The sequence below is a fragment of the Manis pentadactyla genome, chromosome 14, assembly GCF_030020395.1.
Source record: "Manis pentadactyla isolate mManPen7 chromosome 14, mManPen7.hap1, whole genome shotgun sequence".
Classification (NCBI taxonomy): Eukaryota; Metazoa; Chordata; class Mammalia; order Pholidota; family Manidae; genus Manis; species Manis pentadactyla.
Window position 1 is genome coordinate 82,084,000 of NC_080032.1, and position 23,864 is coordinate 82,107,863.

General features: G+C 46.4%; 1 protein-coding gene across 1 annotated transcript; it reads left to right on the top strand.

Annotated features, from left to right (window-relative positions):
- Positions 1-1,480: 1,480 nt before the first annotated feature.
- KLHL42 (kelch like family member 42) lies at positions 1,481-20,000 on the top strand. The gene is made up of 3 exons (XM_036889423.2): positions 1,481-2,452; positions 10,808-11,001; positions 14,902-20,000. Exons 1-3 carry the CDS (start codon positions 1,581-1,583, stop codon positions 15,351-15,353), a joined length of 1,518 nt encoding a protein of 505 aa, XP_036745318.1. The 5' UTR covers positions 1,481-1,580; the 3' UTR covers positions 15,354-20,000.
- Positions 20,001-23,864: the final 3,864 nt, after the last annotated feature.

Genomic DNA, 23,864 nt, shown 5'->3' on the forward strand with positions numbered 1-23,864 from the left:
GAGTTATCGGTAATGACTTAAAAGCCAGGTGAAACAAGGTGAAAAGCTAAAGTTTTTCACAGAATCCAATAAGTGAATGAGGCCAATCATACATCCACTTTCTCTCCTTTGTTTTTCCCAGGTAGGCCAGGATCTACTAGAATATTTTTCTATGTATTTAAAATGTTAGCCCCTTATTCATGGTGTGTTGTAAAGAAAATACTGACAACACCTCACTTGATGCAGGAACTACGTTATGTAGTAAGAAGCACAAATGTAACCAAACTGTGTTGAAAGGGTTTCGTCTTTTAGGGATATGTCTTTTTTCTTTGATTTTTAACTCTCCCACCTTCCTAACATAAAATGATCAGCACGGTCAGAGGGAGGTACCTTTTGCTTGAATTACGGGAAGTGTATTTTTGAAAAAGTAACAGTTAACCTGCCTCATTCAGGAAGAAAGCTGCAGCTTGCCAGAATAAAAACAAGTCCAAACACAGAGCCTCCCCACGTTGAGGACGATTACAGTTGGTTCTCCAATGCTGGGCTGGGAAAGTTTTCAAGTTTTTTTTTTTTTCTGTAGGTAAGAGTGAACGGGGACCCCCCGCTGCTTCATCTCAACCCTCCGTCTACCCGAAGCTGACCTAACGGCACCCCCACCCCACCCCCGCCAGGGGTAATTCGTATCTCACGGGCGACAGAGTCCCAATGATCTGCGTGAGCTTCCTGTTTGCGGCGTTCAGTGGGAGAAGCGGGGCCTTCCCTGGGGAGTTCTCGGGCGGCGGGGCGGGCCGGGGGCCGGAGGAGAGGGCCCGGGGAAGCCGCCTCTAGGAGCAACAGGGAGCACGAAGGGCCGCAAGATAACCCTGGGTCAAGGCCAGCCCGACCACACTGAAGTAGGGGCAGCCTTGGGTGTTGGGGAACACTTTAAAAGGCACGTGGCCCCCCGTCTGGGAGCTGCACTTGTCCGTTTCTAGCCCAGCGCGGGTCACGGCCCGCAGCGCACGCACCCCCTGCGCCCCAGCGCCCCGCCGCCGTCCGCCCGGCTCCCTCTGCGACATGGCTACCCCGCAGTGCCCGCGCCCGCCACCCGGCCGCCCCCGGGTCCGCCGGGCGCCCCAGCCCCGGGACGCGAGGTTCGATGGGGCCCGACGCGCGGCCCGGGCGCGCAGCCTCCCCGCCCGCGCCGGCCCTTCCCCCCGCAGCGCGGAGCCGCGGCCGCCCGCCCCACCCCGCCCGCCGGCGCCCGCCCCGAGCCGCGGCCCGGCCGGCTGACCGCAGAGAGCGGCGCCCGCGTGCGGGGGAGGCGGGGGCGCGGCCGTTGTCCCGCCCGCCGCGAGAGTCGGATCCCGGGCGCAGGGCCCGCGGGCGGAGGCTGCGGCCGGGCCGGGTCCCTCTCCCCCGCCTGCCGCCGCCCCGCGGAGCCCGCCGGGCCTGTCCGGGCGCCGAGGGAGCCCGCGGAGCGGGGTCGCCCCCGGCCCGGCCGGACCCCCGGCGCCTCCCCGCTCCCCTCCCCGGCGCGCAGGGACGCGGCGGGCGCGTGGCGGCGGGGAGGCGAGCGCGCCGCGCTGGCGGGGTCGCCCGCGGCCCCCGGGCCCCCGGCCATGTCGGCCGAGGAGGTGGTGCAGATCCGCCTGGAGGACCGCTGCTACCCGGTGAGCAAGAGGAAGCTGATCGAGCAGAGCGACTACTTCCGCGCGCTCTACCGCTCCGGCATGCGCGAGGCCCTGCGCCCGGAGGCCGGCGGCCCCGAAGTGCAGCAGCTGCGCGGCCTCAGCGCCCCGGGCCTGCGCCTGGTGCTGGACTTCATCAACGCCGGCGGCGCGCGCGAGGGCTGGCTGCTGGGCCCGCGCGGGGAGCAGGGCGGCGGCGTGGAGGAGGAGGACGAGCTGGACGAGGCGGGCCTGCTGGCCGAGCTGGTGGAGGCGGCCTCCTTCCTGCAGGTCACGTCCCTGCTGCGGCTGCTGCTCTCCCGGGTGCGGCTCACCAACTGCCTGGAGCTGTACCGTCTGGCTCAGGTGTACGGGCTGGCCGACCTGCAGGACGCCTGCCTGCGCTTCATGGCCGTGCACTTCCACGAGGTGTTGTGCAAGCCCCAGTTCCAGCTCCTGGGCTCCCCGCCTCCAGCCCCGGGGGATGTCAGCCTGAAGGAGAGGCTGAGAGAGGCCCGGATGACTGGGACTCCTGTCCTCGTGGCCCTGGGAGATTTCTTGGGGGGGCCCCTAGCCCCTCACCCCTACCAAGGGGAGCCCCCGTCCATGCTGAGGTATGAGGAGATGACCGAACGTTGGTTCCCACTAGCCAATAACCTTCCTCCCGACCTGGTGAATGTCAGGGGCTACGGGTCCGCTATCCTGGACAACTACCTCTTCATAGTGGGCGGGTACAGGATCACTAGCCAGGAGATCTCCGCGGCGCATTCCTACAACCCCTGCAGCAACGAGTGGCTCCAGGTGGCCTCCATGAACCAGAAGAGGTAAGCGCCCGGCAGTGCCGCGTTTTCCCATTCATTCATTCACTTGTTCATTGGCTTGCGCCCCTAATGCTGACTGGGCAGGCACGGGAGTTTGTGCTGAGGTGGGAGTGGCATCTGCAGGAGTGCCGCTGGCCGAGTTCCCAGCGAACTGCGAGCTTGCGAGGTCGGAGAGTTCCCAGGGAGGCCGGTTGGCCCGGCAGTTTCCTCGCAGGTGCCGCGCCTCTGGGCAAACTGCTTTTGTTTTGCTTTTATCCCAGTGGAAAGAACAGATATGTGTGGTTCCTATAAGGATTTTAATAGAAAGCTACCTTGAATTTTGCTTCTATTTTTACCTTTTTTCTTTTTTAGGAGCTAATCCTGATTATAATGACACATTGGGCAATAATCCATAATGCCGACTTCGGAGGACCTTTTTGTTGTTAATGACTTTGAAGCTTTCTGCACTGGGGCACCAATCTGTCATCAGGAGATAATCGTTAGAGTTGTATTAATATTAACTGGATAGGATTGCTTTCTTATTGTTTATCCTCTCTTTTGCATCTCACTTCCCAGACAGTCTTCATCATTGAGGCAAAATGTGAGCCTGGCATCTACAGAATTAGGACATTTCCATCTACTCCAACCTTCGCCCTTCCCACCCTGCAGATCTCTCCCAGCATGCACTTGGGTGACTTGAAGAAAATAAAAGGAGGAGATAGGGGTCGGGTAAGCAGGAGGAGTGGGGAATGGAGCCAGGAAGGGAATAGGAAAAAAGGAGTGAAGGGCAGATTTAGGAAGAGGTGGTAGGAAAGAAAGATGGTAGGGCTCAAGATGGCCCAGAACCATTCCCAAGTGGGGAGAAAGTCAGTAAGCCAGGAAAGGGCAGGAATACCCTTTCCTCTGGTCCTCCGGTATCCGTTTAAAGCCCCACGATGGCCCCTACCCTGAAGTGCGGAACGGGGAGTCGGGAGACTCATAGCCAGGCACAGAAAGTGTTAACAGGAGCGGCAAGGCCGTTATATCTACCTGCCTTAGGAGTTCCGAGAGGGGAACCTTGCTTTATGTCTAGTATAATATGAAATTTATTCTGAAAAGTTCTTCTGATGATAAAAATAATGCATAGCTATTCTAAAAACTGTAAAAATGGAGAAGAATGCAGAAGCAGAAAGACTGTCACTCCTCTGCCCTCCTTCCTGGAGGCAATAGCCATTTACAGGTTGACATATTTTCTCTCAGCTCATGTTTAGTGCATTATTTACTCCTTTGAGATGATACTATATTTTCAGAGGTGTTATTTTAAAGCAAATTCTAAGAGCTTTAATGGAAGTAACAAAGGAACATTCAGTGGCTATGGGTGGTGCTCAGATTAGGGCAGGATGGTCCAGTGGGGTGTCTGTCACCTCCACACATGTGTCTCCAGCTATAGCTCTTGGGGATCAGCATGCTACCTCTAGCTCCTCAACTCTTAACATAACACCTCACAGAGTTCCTCTTTCTTCACAAATCCTTGGTGGTCTTTTTTTCCCTAGGAATGCCCTTTCTGTCCTCTTTGAAAAAAGAAAAGCATTTGCATAATGCATGAATAGATGCTTAGAGAAATTGCAAATGACATGAAAAACCTCAGAATAAAAAAGGTGTATGTACTTACAGACACGTTCTATTAATTATACAGTTATAAGCATATTTATGAATATGTCTGTTGATAGCGGTTAGCAGGGAAAAATGAACATGTGGGGGTGTATATGCACCTTATACATATTTTACTCTAAAATTAATTAGGTTATGCTGATAATTGGGGCCCTTGATATCTCCATCAGTAAATGGAGAGCAACCTCACTCTTGTTAATGCCTGTGTAGTAGTCCATCCTGTGGATATACCATAATGTATTATGTATTCATGAGCACTTAGGTTGCTTCCATTTGCCATTATAAACAATACTATCTTGAACTTCTTGGTACATGTGAGCCTATTTTAGGAGGCATATGTGTGTTAGTTCTGTATGGCAGATTCCTGGAATCCCTAGGTAGGTGGGACAAAGTATGCACATTTTAAAATTTGATAGCTTCTGCCAAATATTTTGCCCATCCAAAAACTGTTCTAGTTTCCTCACCCAATAACAGTGTTTGAGCTTGCGGCTTCCCTGTATTCTTGCCAAGACAAGATACTATTTTCACCTATCTAATGAGCACTCCGGTGCAAATGTCTCTGCTTGAACAAGTGATTGTTCTTTTTGTATGTTTATTGGCATTTGTGTACCTTCTGTTAAATGGCCTTTGCCAATTAAAAAGAAATTGGTTTATCTTTTTCATATTCATTGCAGAAGGTGTTTATGTGTATTAATTTATTTGTCTCTTAGCAATGTTGTACGGTTTTCCCCTCTGACTTTATTTTAGCATAAGGCTCAGAGAATGAAATGCCCAAAGTGACCAGGCAGGTAAAGTCAAGTGAATAGAGGGGTGGGTGGGAGTTTATGATAGACCAGCCAGCTGCTGCCCACCGCAAGAGGGCGCCACCTCTCAGGCGTATCTGGTATTGCCGCAAGGAAGTGAGGAATGATCTTGTCAGACATCCAGATATCCCAGTTTTTAAATGTTGTTAATTTACTCCATTTAAAGACGAACCAAATCAGTAATAACAACAAAAACCTTGTAGCCCACATAGGTGCAGCCCAGCCCAGCACTGGTTTTGGGGACCTCCAGTTTTGGATTTCAGGTTATAGTGTAAATCTCCTGTAAAGACACTGTAAATTTTTTGTAGTCATATTTACCATGGGTGCCTCTAAGTTTTTTATCTTGCATTGGAAAGGTGTCCAAGCTAAGACTATATAAGTATTCTATTTTGATAGTTGTGCCTTTTTACATTTAGATCTGCATCTTGGATTTATTTCATATAAGGTATAAGGTTTTCCAGATGTCCCAGTAATTCAGTCCTTCTCATGGTGACATGCCAAACCATTTATAATCTAATTTTTCTGTTTCCAGACTGGCAGGTTGGCCATACCAATATCAATAACGCACTCTTAAATTATTGTAGCTTAGTAATCTATTTTATGGCTTGGTAGACAGAGACCCATTTATTCTGTTTTGTTTTCATTTCTTGGCTATTCTTTGTACATTTCCTCCTTCTCATAAATGTTAAAATCAGCTGGTCAAAGCCTGTTGGAATTTTCTGGGATTACATTATATCTCTAGATTAATTTGGAGGAGGAGTCGCAGTTTGAGAATACTGGGCAGCTCGAACAATGGTTTGTTTTTTCCATGTATTTCGGGTCTTTTGGTCCTTCAGGAAAGATTTCTTTTATTATCTTTGAATAGTCTGTATATTTTCTTTTAGGGTTATTCTTAGGTATTTTCTAGGAACTTTTTGTTTTTTTCCTATGCAGATACTTCTTTCTAATGTATTTGTAATTGGGTGCCATAGTTGCATTCGTACCCTTCGTTATCTCCCTCGTACTTCGACTCACATCTGACATAATCTCAGCTGGGAGTCCCTTCCTGAACCTTCGTCTGAGCTAAATATTCCAACTCCGAGCTTCCCTAGCACACTGCTGTCCTGCAATTGAAATTTCATCTTTGCTTCTCTCCCTTCTAACTGGGGCCACTTACTTATTCAAAGCTTGTGGGTATTTACACTGCTAACAGGATGTCAGATTAATAATAGATGCTTAAAATCTGGGGTGTTTTTGAATTGTGGGATATATTTACATTGCTGTAATGAAAATGAAGGCATAACTTTATAGTCATATAAAATGTAACAGTATTTTTTATCTTGTAACAGTCATTATGGTTATTGAGAATAGTTGAAAAATAATGACAGGTAGCATTTAATCGAACATTTCCTCTGAACTAGGTGCTCTGCCTACCACCATGCATGTACTGTCACTTAGTTTTTGCAAGGATGATGTTAGGCAGGTTCCCATTTTACAGAGGCAGAAACTGAGGCTTAGAAAGTTAAGTAAATTTCTCGAGTAGAGTAACCAAAATGTAAATATCCATTGAATAGATACAACCATCTAGAATGTTTACAAGTTTTGGCTTCTAGACTTGCAGTGACTATCTTCATGCAGATTTTTAAATTTTCCTTTTAAAGATCATTTTCTTCCAGGGAGCAGAGATATTTTGTGGTATGATGCTGCTTTTCACAGTTGGGTCATGTGTGCCTCAGCTTCCCCGCAGCCCTTGTGTCCAGCAATTTTCTAGTCTCTGTTGGTTAAATAGCAAAGATGACATGGTTCCTGCCCTCAAGGAGTTTATAACTGAATTAGGTGGTGAAACAAGTAGAAATGAAACATAGAATAGAATTGTTCCTATATAATAAATCCAATGCAGATTCAGGCAACACTGGAGAAAACTTAGAACCTTGAGTTAAAAAGGCAAGTTTTGGCTTCTGGTGACATAGCGTTTCAACACCTGCCTTGGCCCACTGCCTTTGCAACATGTGTGTACCGTTTTATTTCACAAAGGGGACCAGTGCAGAGCAGCCCACTTTGCCTGGGGATGCAACAGTACAACAATCCCAGAATCTTAACTAACAAGGATCAGGCAGGAGCCGTAGGATTGGGAGATTTTATAAAGCCCTTTGCACCCTTGAGAAAACGGTGCTCTGTGACCACCAGTGGATCAGAAGAGAAAAAGAAATGTTTAGTACTGCACCCACATACTTGAAAATGGCGAGGTGGGTACACAGCGCTCTTTGAGAGGATGCTTTGAAGTCCAGGTATGCAGCACTTCCCAGTGGTCAGAAAGTGGATTTGATCTAAGGAGTTGTCAGGACATAACTCCTCACATGTGAAAGCTTGTGAACCCACAAAATTGCTCGTTCTCCCTCCTCACCTTCATGAGCGATAACTTGAAGGGACAGGCCGCTGTTGCAGCAGCCAGTTCCTTAATTTCTCTGTAATGTTGGTCCTCGTCTCTTCCATTGCCCTGCACTTTTGCTCTGAAATTGGAGTTGTGTGTGTGAATACAGAGAGGCTGGAAGAGCGTGTAACAAACAAGAGTCTTCTGGCTTAGATGGAATTACAGTTGTCAGTCTTAGATGCCCCCTTGCCTGTGAGCGGTTTAGCATTTCAGAGCATTTATAGAGTCATGGAACCTTCGAGAGAGTTTGTCCTCTGTGGTTAATGTTGTAGTGGAACCTGAGAATAGTGTGAAGGACAGAAACCTGTATGTTTCTTTGTCTCCCCCAATATAGTTTTGGCCAACAGCTGTGATTGCTTTATGCCCTGGAGTTTCTCAGAGGTGGTAGTAGGTAGCAACCACAACTACTGCTGTTTTCTAACCTTTGTTCTCTCCCCTCTCTGGTCCCCAGGGGAGATTAATATGTAGGGAAGTGGCCGAAGGTGGGCAGCAGGAGGGGAAGAGGGGACAGAAGACCTGGATTGTCCACACAGGCTACAATCCTCTTCCCGGTGGTTGAGAAATTGCCATTCCACTTTAATTTTTACTCTAGTGATAGCAAATGTTTCTGTGTAGCTGTAATGAGTTAGTTTTCTGGAGCTCTCTGGACCACATATTGTGGTCACTACTTTAGATGTCATTTCCCAGTTCATGCTCACAGCATCTCTGTGAGATAGGTGTTATTTATTAGCCCCTTTTTCCCAAAGGGGAACCTGAGGCTTAGTGAGTTTAATTAACTGGTACATAGTCACAAGGCCAGCATTCTAAGCCCCCAAGACTTCTGTCAACTTGCTTCACTGCAGCTCTACACGGCTATTACTAATCACTGATATTTATGCACTGCTGATCAGCATGTTTCACGTGACTTAGCTTTTAAGGATTTAAAGAGCTTTTTATTTCTTCTAAGTGAAGTAGAAATTAAATCGGCATCTAATTTCATTTTCATTTCCTACAGGTATATCAACTATCTAGCTACAGCAAATTGTTATTTGGTTTAAATATTCTTTTTGCCTCCTGAATGTGATGATATGTGAGGGATTGATATTGAGAAAACACTGTAGAGACAATCATTTTTTAAAATAACTGATAGCTTGGATTCATTCCTTGACCATTCAAGAGGTGAAGAGTGGAGGAGTTATTTTCAGAAGGTTGAAAAAAAGGCACTACTTTGTGAGAATTTAAGGGTGAGAGAGCCCTTGGTGCACAATTCCAGACTAACGTTATGACCAGTGGCTATGGCAGTTGACAAATGAGAAACCCACCCTCTTGAAGTTAAGAAACGTAGACTTAGGACAAGCAGAACAGCATTCCCTCTGGCGACCTCATTATGCAAGCCTTACCCTCTTCATCTCTTACTATGCATGTGTGATACTGTGCTCTTCTTTTCCCCACTTCACAGGTGGGGAAACTGAGGCTCAGATGAACTGAGATGCAGTTGCTTGGACAAGGTCCCATAGCTGCTGAGTAGCAGAGCTGAGATCTCCCTGCGCAAGCCTGGGCTCACAGTCCTTAGCATTGTGCCTCTTTATTAAGTGGTCTGCTTTTGGGTGGAAATTTCATCTTAAACTCAGTATTGAGACGTCTTCTCTGCAAGTACATTTGAGCATGTTGGGGTCTGGAGAGGTGGAACTGTTTATTTTTAACTGCCTATTGAGCCTCAGTGGGAAGCCCCTTATGTGTTTGCTTAGGACAAATGATGATGCTGGATGAATATTAAAAACTGTTTTGATCCTACAAAATTTACTATCTGTGTACCTTTCGGGAGCAAAAACAAATTGTGGGCTGGTAAAATTTAGTGCTCATTTGCAAGTTTTATTTCCTTTGGTTCCCCAAATTTGCACACACAGAGAGGGCACCATGGTTAGATTTTAAGGACCGTTGGCAGCAGGAAAGGTAAGCAGCATGTACCAGGGACCTCCCACTAACTGCCACCCTGATGAAGGCTGTTGGCATGAAAAATTGAACGGCTGGCTTGGTTTAATGGACAATATGAACTTCTCGATGAAGAGTACTCTGTTCACTCTCTGATTTGAAAAAGAAAACAAAAGTAAAGTTCATTTAAATATGAACATTCCAGGCACCTTGAAAAAAATCTTAATTTTTTAGTAGGTGGCTTTTACTCACATATGTCCTACTCCATAAAGAATCTATGTTTATAAGCAGCTGCTGGGAGGTAAGGTCTGGACTGCTGGTTCAGGGCTCCTTAGGCAACCCTCTTATATACTTTCTCATTTGTACCATCTACCCCTCTTTTTCTTAGGATATTGTTACTTTTGGAGAAGTTACGGTGTTGGCATTAGATGCGACCTCTAAATTCACCTGGTCTAGCTTCTTTATTTCAAATAGTAGAAAATGGAGAAATTATAATGGTAGTATCTTATCTCTGGGTGGTACGTCCTCATAAACTGTTCTAATTGTCTCAACTGCCCTGTAATGGGTGTTATCCCCAGGCTGGAGGTGGGGAGGCAGACTGGTTGGGCCAGGGTCAGCCAGCCAGTCATCAGCAGAACTGGGACCAGGCCTGGGGGCTCTGGGTGCTGTGGTCACCCAGTTGTCACCTTGAGAGTGTTGTGTTATCACAGTGGACTGATTCAGCACTTCCAAACGTTTATTTATCCTTCCTGGACTTCCGAAGTCGATTAATCCCAGTGTGCTACATTGAAACAAATTACCTTTTTCTTACTTTTCAATTCAGAAGTCATGAGACTTTGATTTAGTGTCTGATGCTTGATGAGCAGTATTTAATTGTATTACTGAGTATAGGCTTAAACCCCAGTGTATGTCTCTTTTTAAATTTATCATGATAGGTGTGCCTTTGTTGATACAAATATTCGTTAATGTGGGACTACCCAAAGAATGCTGGGTCAAAATATTTTTAATTAGTTCAGTGTTTACCTCCCCCTACCTTATGTGCTGTGAAGGAACCTACAGGGTGGAGGGAGGGCGACTGACCCTCTTGGTGCACTCATGGTAAAGGGGTCTCTGGACCACCCTTATCAAACACCTTTGCATATGCCTGTGCAGGCAGCACTACTGTGTACCTAAGAGGAGCTTACCCACTGAATAGGAAGAATGAGAAACATTCCAGGAGAGACAGACAAGGGAGGGGGTACGAATGCTTCTCCCTCACCACTTGCTGCTGCTCCCAAAACAGGTGCTGAGCTCAGTGATACAAATTGTCTTCAGTTCTTAGCATAAGGCTAAGCAAGAGTAGTCTTTATATATTGAGTTGCTTATCTTCAGTTGCCAAAGTTTGGAGGATGCACCATTCTCTGGACTCTTAAGGTTAAGAGTGAAATTTGAGATGCCATTTGGTTGTGCCTCTGCCCTTAGGCAGAAGGCACCCAACTCGTAGAGCTAATTTTCTTCAAATATGCAACAGATTCCACACCCTGCTTTAGCGGCTCGTACCATTCATTGTCTTACTTCCTAATGATCAAAAGAACTGACGTGGTGGCCTTTGTGTCTCTCTTTCAGGTCTAACTTCAAACTTGTGGCTGTGAATTCCAAGCTCTATGCCATTGGTGGGCAGGCTGTTTCTAATGTTGAGTGTTACAGTCCTGAGCAGGATTCGTGGAATTTTGTGGCACCCTTACCGAATCCTCTGGCTGAGTTCTCTGCGTGTGAGTGTAAGGGGAAAATTTATGTCATCGGAGGCTATACCACCAGAGGTGAGTCGGGGGTGGGCCGAGGAGGCGGTCCCCTTCTGTCTCCAGCCCTGTGTGGTGTGAACTTCAGCAGGCTGGGAAGGGCAGCGGTGCTAGAGGAACCCCGATGCTGCGCACAAGTGTGACTTAGCATCCTACATGCTGTATGTGTACATATCCGGAAAGAAGAGAGTCCTGCATGACGGGGCGGTTTGGACAGGAGGGGCCTTTGATGCCTTTGGGTGGGCATTAAAATTGAGTAGGGACAAGGGAGCTGTGAAGAAAACGGGTATTTTCCTTCTGCTCTGGAAACCAGCCTGTGGCCAGCCTTCTTCTGACATGGCCTGGTGACTCCCAGCCTTCTCCCAACCACACGATCCACTCCCGTCCAGCACAGTGTGATTAGTGCCAGGGCGTCCTTGCGGGTCTTTGGTTTCACTCTCTCCACTTCTCTCCCCTTCGGTGGGCATTTTATAGCTAGTAATTTGGAAAAAGAAAGTTTCTGCAGCAGGGTGTACCGCATCGTTCTCCGCAGAAGCGTCGCTCGTGGTAGCGCTAGGAAGCTGCTTCCTTGCGGTGAGAAGGGCGGTGGTGCGCCTCCAACGAGGAGGGCGCCCTTCCCGTCCTCTCCCCCGCTGGAAACCACTGTCTCCCAGTTATCTCTTGGCCAAGAATGTATGTTTTTCATTCGGTCTGGCTGCATAATGCCCAGAATTTATAGAAAAGGTATAGCTGGACCGTAAGGGGGCGCAGCCACAGCGAGCTAGTGTCTGACCCCTCCAGCGGCCCGAGTGGGCAGGACAGAGTTCCCCAGCCCTGTCTGAACGCAAGCGTGGAGGCGGATGCTGACGGGCCCACGGGGCCGCACGGGGCCGTGCGTGACTTTGCAAAGGGCAGAAGCCACGCGCTAGTGTAGTGTCAGCGGCAGAAATTGTTTTCACCCTCACCAAACATGTCTTGTTTGGGGGATTAATGGTAGAGGAAGAAGTTAAATGTAAGGTGTTCTGTGAACATCTGATTACTGTGTGTGTGTTTGACAAGTTATTTGGTGGGAGGATGATGGGCGGTGGCTTTGGTTTCTTGCGGCTGATTTAAACCTCTGCACGCTTAGTGGCCTAAAACAGCGGAAATGCATTCTCTCATAGTTCTGGAGACTGGAAGTCGGAATTCTAGGTGTGGGCAGGTTGACCCTGCTCTGAAGGCCCCGGGGAGACTCTCCTGGCCGCTTCCAGCCCTGGTGACTCTGGGGTCCCTGGACTGGAGGCCGCGTGGCTGCAGTCTCTGCGTCCACGTCCACATGCCTTTTCCTGTGTGTGTCCTGTCTTTGCCTCTTCTGTCTCATATAAGAACACGCTTCTCATTGGGTTTAGAGCTAATCTGGATAATCCAGGATGGCCTCATCATGAGACCCATAACTTAATCATATCTGCAAAGACTTTTTCCAAATAAGGTCACATTTGAAGGTTCTGGGGATAGGAGGTAGACATATCTTTTGGGGCACCACCATTCGAGTCAGACAAGTGGTGTGTTTATTTATGCACTTAAGGAGAGGCCGTGAAGAAGAGAGGCATGCTGGGGAGGTGAGCTCTTTTTCCCCCTCCCAAGTTTTCAACACTTGTGTTGCTATGCCTGATGTCCCTCCCTAGTGAACCTCCATTGAAGATAATTGGTCAACTTTGTATGTTTATCTAAACCATAGCCTCCAGAGAATTCCCTTGCATGCATATGTGCCTCTGTGTGTCTTTTCTCCTAAAGCAGCAAATGCATTTTCTTTTGAACACTTCTAAGAATCCTGATTCCATGCAGAACGCACCCCATGGGCTGACAGAATTCTGCACACACCCCTTGGCTTCTCTTCTGACCAGGAGCTGGGAATCACTGCCAGGCAGCCCTGTGCCCTGAAGAGTACTCTGGTGGTAGATTTCCTCATTTTTCCATGACCCTGGCAGAGCCAATGTTCTTTAGATTTGACCTGGAAAACCGTTGTTTGTGTGTTCTCTAGTCTCCCAAGCCACTGCTAATGTACCTTCTGCACCCGGGCCACCCACCGTGATTCCTGCCCTGGATCTGCAAGCCGAAAGCCCACAATGGGATGGCTGGTGATGTGGATGGATGCATGTTTATGTGAGGGTTGAAAATGAGTTTTCTAAGGTGAGAGGGCAGGACAGTAACTTGTACCCTGAAGTTCCCTCCACCCCTCTTTTGGCTCTTCCAGGAATCAGCGCTTCCAAATGGTTCTCTGTGTTTGAAACCAGCAATCCTAATTGTCATGAAAAAAAAAAAAGTCAGGACTTAAAGTTGAGTTCTTAGCCTGCTGTCTTCTTAGTTAAGACTTAAAATTCAGTAAGTTATTGGTCATGATTTTGATGATAGGTCCTCCATGAATTTAATTCTTTGGCTGGCACTGACAAAATTAAAAGAAATCCAATCGAAGATAATAGCAACCACTAAAGGGAAGAAGGGCGATTTGTTAAACTTCAGAATCAACTTTAAATGTAAAAGTGGAAAGGTCGTTCCAACCAACTCAAACCACCTCATCACGGTCTGAGCTCTTGCTGGATGGGGAGAGGAGACATCCACAGAAGACCTGGAGGGAACTTCAGACTTTGGAACTGAGAAGTACACTGAAGCTTCACTAGAATAAGTCCTTTATTCGTGCGGTGAGAAGCCAGGTTACTAAGGAGCATTTTTTATTAGACGTGTACCCCAACTCCCTTGGCTGTCTCCTGCATGAGCTTAATCACAATAGCTATAAAAATATATATATATTGAGGGAGCATTAGTGTAGGTGGAAGGTAGAAGGACAGTTGCACGCTTGGGGACATGTGCACACACAGGATTTGGCCCTTTTTACCTCCTTCTGTGCCTTCTCAGCAGGGACCAGGGACGGTGGTGGGCTCCTGGGTCCTCGCTCACTAGGGGAGGGTCCTTCTGTCTCAGGAGAAAGCGGATTCCAGCTTCCGCAGCCATCCCAGCGCCCCACACTGCGCTTGTGTGTCCGTTCCCAAGCTGAGCGCTTACACTGATGGATTTTGTTGTTTGTTTAAAAAACAACAGCAGACAGAAAGTTCATTCTTTCTGATTACTCAGAGCACTTTTTTTTTTCCCTGCTGAGGCTAAAGTATTCCATTTATTCTTTCTGTGAGGAGTAAAAGAAAGGGAAAGAAAGAACAATTAAAGAAAAGAAACATAAAACTAGATACTTTAAATTTCCCAAACATTTTTCAATAACAGACTAGGCAATATTTTTCCTTTAAACAGCTATATATTTGAAATAATGGCCGAGCACTCTTTCGTCTACTGTCTGATTTTATCCACACCGTAACTAACCGTCTCTTGTGAAACGGGCAGGGGAAGAGGGAAGGGCCTTTATTAGTGTGTCTCTGGTGTTACACTTGGGAAACAGATTCATCAAGTGATTCCATGGCTTGGAGGCCAGAAGTGAGGTTTTCTAGTATTTTTTCTGACCTGCAACTTTGTGTCATTTCCTTTAGGCGGCCCCTGAAGAGCCCGTTTGGCTCATTTGTCTTGTTTCTAGAATCCTCTGTCGAGAGTAGGTCCTCCTGGGGCTCAGCCTGTTATCTGTATGAAGTTGTTAGTAATTTTGTTAACATTGATGAGGGTTCTGAGGCTCTGATTCTTTTCACTGGTGGCTCTAAAAGGTGTCAGGGTACCAGGGAGGAGGGGATGTGTTCAAACCACAGCTGTTCACCTCTCTGGCCTTACCCAGGGAGCCGGCGTGCCTGAATGCAAGGTGAGTGGAGATGATGCTAAATCCATCTCCTCCCAGCCTCAGCTATTCTCAAATAGCTTCGCTTCTGGGTTAGCAAATTATCCGGGAGGAAGTAGTAGACATGTATATACAGCCTAGCCAGTGGCGGTACTCATGGCCCCACCATCATTTAGCTTCTTTCTTCGTTTCAGACCGGAACATGGACATTCTGCAGTACTGCCCCTCTTCTGACATCTGGACGCTCTTTGAAACATGCGACGTCCACATTCGCAAGCAGCAGATGGTGTCTGTGGAGGAGACCATCTACATCGTGGGGGGGTGTCTCCATGAACTGGGGCCCAGCCGGAGGAGCAGCCAGAGCGAGGACATGCTCACCGTGCAGTCCTACGACACGGCCGCGCGGCAGTGGCTCTACCTCAAGGAGAACACGTCCAAATCGGGTCTGAACCTGACTTGCGCGCTTCATAATGACGGCATCTACATCATGAGCAGGGACGTGACCCTGTCAACCAGCTTGGAGCACCGAGTATTCCTCAAGTATAACATCTTTTCAGATAGTTGGGAAGCGTTTAGGCGTTTCCCAGCCTTTGGACACAACTTGCTGGTTTCCTCCCTTTATCTTCCCAATAAAGCAGAAACATGATTGAATTGACTGAGTATTTTAAGAGAAACCTGGCTCAAGACAAAGAAAAATGTAGTGTCCCACTTCAAGAGAGACTCATTTCTAAAGGGAAAACATGGACAAAAGGTCACATGTATGGCAGCTGTAGATAAACCTACTTGGACTAATGACGTGAAAGCTGTGGAGAAAAGAGACCAACTTTATTATTTTTTTAATTAATTGATTTTTAAATAACGGGAGCAAATCCATGATAATGTTTTCATCCAAATATGATGCCCTTGGGTCAATGACTGAAACTGATCATCAAAAAGAAGATTCATTGTGTCTGCCTAGTAAAGGGCCAAAGTCAATAATAGGTGGGAATGGTAAAGGTGATTTTAAAATCATTTTCATTTAGGTCACTTGAAATATTAACATATTAAGAGAATTTTTGTGGGGGGTATTAATTTACGTGACCAACATTTATATTAATACTTTCATTCTTCCCTTCGTTCCCCCTGTATACTTCTAGTGTGTTTAAAATAGGGTTCTGTGTTCAGATATTTTATTTGCACATTACTTTACAGGAAACTTAGAATGATGGCACCTTACAGGGAATCCTTGCAAGCATCCAGTCCTTCCCAAAACTTGCATAGAAACATTCTCGGCTATTGTCCAGTCTTTCTTTTCAATCATGAGTATTGGTTGAGTAAATAGGCAGATAGAACTTCATATTTCCTTTATGTGGCAGATGGCAGACTTATGTGGTCATAGAAGTTGCATCGCTAAGCATTCTTTGTTTAAAAGAGAAGATATATTGTTTAAAAGGATGGATATATGTATATATATTTTTAAAACTGAGTCTTAAATTTAAATGGAAGGGAAGGAAGCACCAAATAAGAATTGCCTTTAAGAGTTCATTTTTTTGAATGTACTTGACTTAGTTCCTTTTTTAAGATTCAAGAAAAAACTTTATCATACTTAGATCAAGCATCTTTCCAATTTAATATCAGCCTTTTAATGACTGCTCTGCTTTTGTGGGGGTAGGGTGAGGATAGTTGTGAAACATCTGAGCTGGAGAAAGGGGAAGAAGTTCCTATAGAAGTGGCAGGGCCTCTGGTGGTATTTCTGATATTAGACATGGGTCTCTCCTTGCCTTGGTTGTTAAAGCGAATGGAACCCAGCTCAAGCAGTTGTTTGGTTTTAGTAAGTCAGTGAACAATAATCAATCATAGATCAGCTTTTCTTTAAAAATACATACACATACTTATAGCAATTTTACTGTGATTGAAAAACACTTTCTGAAATTCTCTGATCTTTTGTAACGGAATCACTTAGACTGGGAGCTGGATTCCATCTTTCTGTTCTAACATTCCGGTCACGGCTTGCCTCACTTTAAGAAAGTCCCATAGAAAAACAAACTGTCACAGCAAATTCACGCATTCAGCAGGCACTGACCGCGTGCCCCCAGGGTGCGCCCCCGGTGCTGGTGTAGCAGGGAGTTGCTGACCGCTTCAGCAGTTCTTCAGTTTATCAAGGCTGTGTTCTTTACAACCATGGCCTCTTGGTTTATTTAAAATAACGGTCTGGTTGTACAAACTCTATTTGCACAACTTTTCAGGAATACTTCTATTAGGTAAAATGAGGTAAGCCCTTTTTGTGGACAAGAGACAGCTCTTTGTGTCGAGTCACCAAATAATCTTACCAGCATCTACTTAACAGCACTACTTACCAGTTTCTAAGCTGTCTCCATTTGTTCTCAAATGCAAGCCTTTTTTTTAATTTAAATTCTGAACTGAAATATTCCTGGAGATGGTACTTTAATAAGAGATTTATATAATTTATATGCATTATAAAATTGAATTTCCAGTGACCTTTAATTTCATTACATATATTAAAAAACCTAATTTATTTTAGATAGTGTTAACTTGCGTTGCAACAGCACTTCTCTTAAGGCGTCCCCTTGTATATACAGAAGATTCTAGCAAGTTAGATTAGTTCTGGACAAACAAATGGGCCTTAGCTTACAAATAACCACGTCCCATAAAATGCAATATTACTCCTACCAACCAGTTCTCTTCCTGATTACATTCTTCGGGTCTGTTTTCCCAATGCCAACAATTAGATTCTTGGACCAAGGGAAGGCACACTGTGATCCACAAAGCCCTTTTTATAAACCAGGTTTGATGTGTGTGTATATGTGCACGTGTGTGTGTGTGTGTGCTGGCATATTATAGCTCTCTCTAAGATACACAGTCTTCTAACAAGGTTTTGTTCCTCGGGGCTGCCAGCCCTGCTTGGGTGGGGGTGGAATGAATAATAGGAATGACTCTGGATCTGGGATTCCATCCTTACTGCTGTGCACATCAGCTGTGTTGACATTTTGAGGCTGATTTTAACTTAGCTCTGTTTTTTTGTTGGTGCCAATATTATATTGAAGATTCTACCTATGATGCAGGCAGGACCGCTTTGAAAATCTCAGCCCCTAGGACTTTGCTCTTTGACAGTATTCCTCCATCTTCTTCCTTTTTCTAAGTTCTTTATCCTTTTCTGAAGTGCTTCTGAGGGGCACCAAGCTCCCACTATGGAAAAGGGAGTTATTGGGGGGTGGGGCTCCCAGGGGTAGCCACTGTGCCGGAAGCAGCCAATTGAATTAGCAACGGTCTCATGGCAGAGAATGGGTCCTGGGTGTGTGAACCGGCAGAGCTCGGCTCCTTCTGTCATTCTTGCTGGCTTTCTTCTCAACACCCTTTGCCTCAAAGGCCTCTCTCCTCAGCATCCTTTACAAGTTTTTCAGATGAAGAGTAAGAGTTGATAATTTCAACAGTATTGGTTAAGTCATAACTGTGAAGGACTGAGAAGGTTGTGGATGCTAGTAAGAAATAAGTAGATTAAGGTTAACCATGGATACCAAAGAGAATTGAACTCTGCCATTTTTTTGGGGGGAACCAAAACCCCAAATAATTCCAGATGCCTTAGGTATCAATTAGAGTTGTCCCTGAGATGGGCCAAGCTCTTCTCCACAAAGGAGGTAATCAAGTAAATGCCTGTTCTCTTTCCATAAACTCTTACTCAGCATTGTGGATGCCATGTTTTCAGATTTCCAGGTAAAGTCATGACCCTGCTTGTTTGGCTGCATAGGTAAGTCAAGTGGAAAGACCTTGGCCTTCTGATAAACCAGCATTTAATGAGCAGTGGCTTAATGCAGAACACTTGAAAGGCAGCAGAGCAACAGAAAGGGAACATGGGAGAGCTGCTGGATGCCCTTCTCCTGGACCAGGGATGGGCAGTATAACACCTGTGCCATGATTCTTTCAAGGCGGCAGTATGAGTGAGCAGCACACCTTTCCTCTGTGCCAGGAATTGGGTCTCAGAATCCATGTCGTCAGTGCTTCCAGGCGTCCATTATCAGTCTGCCAGAGTGAGGTGAGGTCTGTCTGTCATCCCTGCCTTAGGCAGAGGAGGGAATGAATTAGGTGAGTGGCCATCACCCCGAATGGCTTTGAAAGCAGTAGCTGATTCAGCTCGGTTCCCTGGTTTCCAGAAATACCGAATGTCCATCATGTGCAGGAGAGTGCTAAGCACTGGGGATCCAGGCGTAAATAAGCCACCATCTCTGGCCTTGGAGAATTTACAGCCTTGTGAGAATGTTTGCCACAGCTGTAACAAGAATGCCCTAAGGGACGCCCGCTGTTGTCAGGCACACCGGGACCTGGCCTGGCCACCTCGGCAGCCCCAGCCTGATCTGTCCATTTCTTCATGAACCAGCTTTTCTCTAAATTTGAACGTCACAGCCTATGTTTTTATTTTTTATGGTATGCTTTTTTTCCTTACTATTTTTCATAGTCTACTCTGTACTTCATTTTTCAAATATATATATATATATGTTATCTGCTTTATTTAAAAGTGCTTACAAGGCCCCACAGCCTGTGTAGCCAAGGGCTCAGCAGCAAAGCCAGAGGAGTGAGCGGGAGAGGGAGCCTTCCACGTGTTTCTATCTGTTCCTTTAAAACACCTGCATGAAGCTCTAGTGATGCAACGGTTCCGACGCTAGTCCTCACCGAAAGTCAGTTGATTTGCCTTTGTGATAATTATCAAAGAGCAGTTTTTCATCCTTATGTTTCACTCACGTTAAGACTGTTTTTCATTTTCTTATGTTAACTTAGGGACACAATATAAGTAAAATACACACCAACTGACACGTGTTGACCCCTGCACTTGACGTAACCATTTTTATCCATTCCTACGGGAGACAAGTAAAATGTAAATATGCCCAATTTTGAGGAGCAAAAGGCACTGAAATTATTTTGGTGGAATTGGCTACTGTTTTCTCAAACGGATGTCATAGTTTATTCCTAGTAAAATGGAAAATGTAATTTGCATTATTGTGCCATTTTTCTAAGAAAAATCTTAATAGGGCCTCTTTAAATGTCTCTACAATGTTTTTCATATCTAGGGGTCATTTTAGGAAAAGTGATACTCTGTAGAATGAATAGTTACATTTTGTTATGACTGATGCTTTGTTTAAAAAGTTGTATTGAGTCTGCAATTTCAAGTGTGGCTTAAAATGTAAACATGATTCATTTAAACACAATGATGCCTATGAAGCACTCACTCAGCAGCATTCATGTGTTTAGAACTAGAACTACAGAAGAACTTCTCTTCAAATAAATCAGTTCTAAATCGGTTCTTGTTTGTCCCTTAGGTCCTGTGTACCAGCCCAGCCGGCACTCAGGGCTGTTCCAGAGCTGGAGGGAGGTGGGTGACGGGAGACCCCTGATTGCAGGGAGCGCCGGGTGACACTCCTGCGGCAGTGAGAGAGGAGGTGGTGGGGTAGGACAGGGCCACGGGGGCAGCACAGGCCCAGAGCTGCTAGGGTTTGGGGCAGAGGGATCTGGGAGCAGGCTCTCTGACTCCTTATAATCAGCAGTGAAAGAATGTAGTCCCGATTCCCACAGTTTGGCAGTAGGGCCCACGGCGATCTGTTCCTCCCTTTGTTTTCTGACTGTTCCCACGGTTCTCTCTTAAGCACCACTCACCCCAGGGAAACAAGCACAACGCCTGGCTTTCCTATTGCTTTAGCTATGGCTGACTGGCTAGGAGGGGGCAGGGAGGATGGTGGGGGGCTTCAGTTTCCAGACACCCCACAGACGTCCATGCCCTTTCATCCTTTGATTGCCCCATGTGTGGGAACACACACACACACATGCCCTTCTTATACACACAATTTTAAGAATGACCCAACTATAATACTACTACGACCCCATAAAAAACCAAAGACACACCCACCTTTCCTCCAAAGGAAACAATGAAAAATCAGATCCAGCTCTTGCATCCGAAGGTGACATCACTGCTCACTAAGTCGCACGTCCAAGTTTGTCAGGGGATGTCTGTCCCTCCTAAGGGCCTGGGTGACCACTCAGTTCTGACATCCATGAATTAGTGAATACTCTTATTTCCTACACACCTAGACACAACAAATGCACCACACCCGACACGACCTGAGCACTTATTCCGTACCAGGAACTCTCAAGCATTTTTTGTTTACCTTACTTAATCCTTACAGCAATGTCATGCGGTAAATACGGGTATTATCCCACTTTTCAGTTGGAGACACGGAGGCACTGCAGGTCGCACATTGCCATGTGGTAAAAGGGAGAAGAGAACACTGCGCTCAGCAGCCGCTGGTCCCACCTGCGCACTTTCTCCTGCGGGTGGGCTTAGCAAGAGCTCCTCGCCGAGGTGGGGGAGTGGGCAGCCTGCTCCCCGATCGCGGGCCCTCGGTTCTGCCCCGCACGGGATGTTCCGGGGCTGTGCCCACGTGGTGGCCCTCTTCCTGTTGGCGTGGACATGGGAGGCCCGCGGAGGAAGCCTGAGAGGTTCTGTGGAGGCCGAGGAGGCCCGGGCCTCTGCCCTGTCGGATGCCAGCAGACCCGATCCGGGCATCTCTGGGGCTGAAGGCCCAGATCCAGCGGAGCCCAGCGTTTGCACCTTGGGTCCGCCTGTGAGCTTCTGTCTCAGCACAGGCTTCCTGCTTGTACCGTTCCCCCTAAGCTCAATGCCTCCAAGCTCTTCCTCAGCTTTGGGAAAACCGGACACAATAGGGGTCTCCCCTCGCCAGACCACATCCCACCTCCCAGGAATGCCGCTCTAGTAGAAATGATTGTCTCCGTGGGGCAGGATCTGTTTGGGAGGGGCTTGGGGGATGAAATTGCCCCCCTACTTCTTTGCCTCCTATAAGGGCCCTAGTATATTTTCCCAACTGTTCACACACCTGGGACTGGAATGGCGTCTCTGGCTCTTGCTTGCACATTATCCGCAAGGCACGTACCGTCTGACCCACTGCCGCCTGGTGGCACGAAGAAGGCCTAGAAGTGTGCGCTCCAGAGCAGGACTGGCCAGGTTTGCTTCCCTGATCTGGAATTTTCTAACTATGTAGACTTGGTCAGTGTACTGCATCTCCCTGGGCCTCGATTTCTTTATTCGAAAAGTAGGAATGATGGCAGTACCCACTATATGGGGTTATTGTGAAGCTTGAATGAGGAGAACCATGTAAAGCTCCCAGAATGGCATCCGGCCCGTAGCACACTGAGCACAGGTTGTTGCTATGAAGCGGGCTGCTTCCTTTAACCTTCAAACCAGCTAGCTTGCTGGCAGCTTATGCCTTTCTTAAAATAGCTCACTGAAACCAGTAAGGTAGCCAACAAATTCCAAGACCCTAATGTGTCTCCTCCTCTTCTCCCGAATAGCTGGAGTAAAGGGTCTGAACCCTAAGCTAGAGCGGGATAATCAGTTACTTTGCTTCCTACGTAAGGATAAGGGTTGGGAATCCTGCCCATCCCTTCTCTCACCTTTAGCTGGTCCCATATTTCAGCTTCAGATAGTTGCAACATTCCATCCCAAGTGCCAAACCTTTTCTTAAAACTACTGGACCAGCTGGGGTCCCGCATCCATCTCTGTGGCCTGGAGGTTGGAGGGGAAGCTCAACCACGTGGAAAGGATTCATCTCAGATAATAGGGATTCCATTTACCAGAAGAAGGGGTGTCAACTGTTGTCTCTCAAAAGACCATCCAGACAACCTGTTGGTAGAGCAGAGCTAAGTTAGCTATGCTCACTGCAGTAAGGAAGGGCACCACCTTGAGAGAGTCTTAGTGTTGTCTCAGAATGGGGGAGTCAGGTTTTCAGGCCTGGGCTGGACCATTAATGCTGATCTGGAGACAGGGCAGAGTTTACAGTATGAGAGCTTTGGGTGCAGCACTTTGTGGCATATTACGGTGAGAATCTTGAAGCTCATCTTAATGAGTAAGGTGTGAGTCTTGATAGGCAAGCTAATCAGTTGGTCCATAGTGTTATGGAATATATTTTTTTATGACAATACTTGTTTCCTTTGTATCTCTCAGGCACATATATTTGTCTTTTATAACAGTTCCTTGCACATTTCTTATTCCTGTTCTAGATCGTGGCTTCTTTGAGGGTAGAGAAAGTATTTTATTTATCTTTTTATCACCCTTAGTCAGGGAATGCAGCAAAGCTATGTACACAGCAGATTCTTAACATATTTGTTGAATTTGGAAAGTTTTGAAGCCTCCTTGAGTTTCCTAAAAAGAAATGTATGTTTTGGGCTTATCCAGCCATTAAATTTCCTTATAGGAAATAATATTGTTTTCTTGAACAACTTTATCAGGAAAACCTTGCAGTGTACTTTTATCTTCTACCAATGTGCAAACAGGTGGGAGACGTTTCAGCTCTGGCTGCTGTTGGAAAGGAAATTTGCCCACAAACAGCAGGAACGCCGGTGCCCAGGAGCCCAGGAGCACTGTGGGTAAATGAGAATTGAGCTCCATCATTTCATTATTTTCTTGCCAATGCAATTAACATTAGAGCTTGAGTGGTATTATTATTGCCACTTGTAGAGCTATTCCTTTTGTAAAATCTGAATTGAATGCCACAAATACACAGTTACCGGAATTTGAGTACTAGGTGGAAAGAAAAGTAAAAAAATTAGAAGGATGTTGTTGCTAAAAAGCGTGTTGGATTTGTGTCTGGTCTAAGGTCCCCTGTGGACTGGGGAAGGGCTTCTCAAGGGGAAGGAAGTCCACGGAGCAGAGTTGGCCCTGCTCACATCATTTCTAGTCCTGGGGGATTTTTAGGTAGTGCTGGGAGGAAGGACAAGAAATCAGAGGCAAGAGATCTAGAAAGAGGCACTGTTCTACAAGTGGTCTGTGGCCGGAGGTGATTTTTCTCATAAAATCTGATGTGTATGTATATGTTTGCCTGTCGGCTTTATTTTGAAGCAATGTCTTTTTTAAAATTGAAGTATCATTCATATACAATCTTATGTTGGTTTCAAATGTACAAAACAGTGGTTTAACAGTTACCCACATTATCAAATCCTCACCCACTCTAGTGCAGTTACTATCTGTCAATGCAGAAAGATGTTACAAAACCATTGACTATATTCTACATGTTATATACTACCATCTTGTGACCAGTTTATGAAACAATGTCTTTTTATGAAGCAATGTCTTTTTAAAAGTCCAGGGAGTCCTATA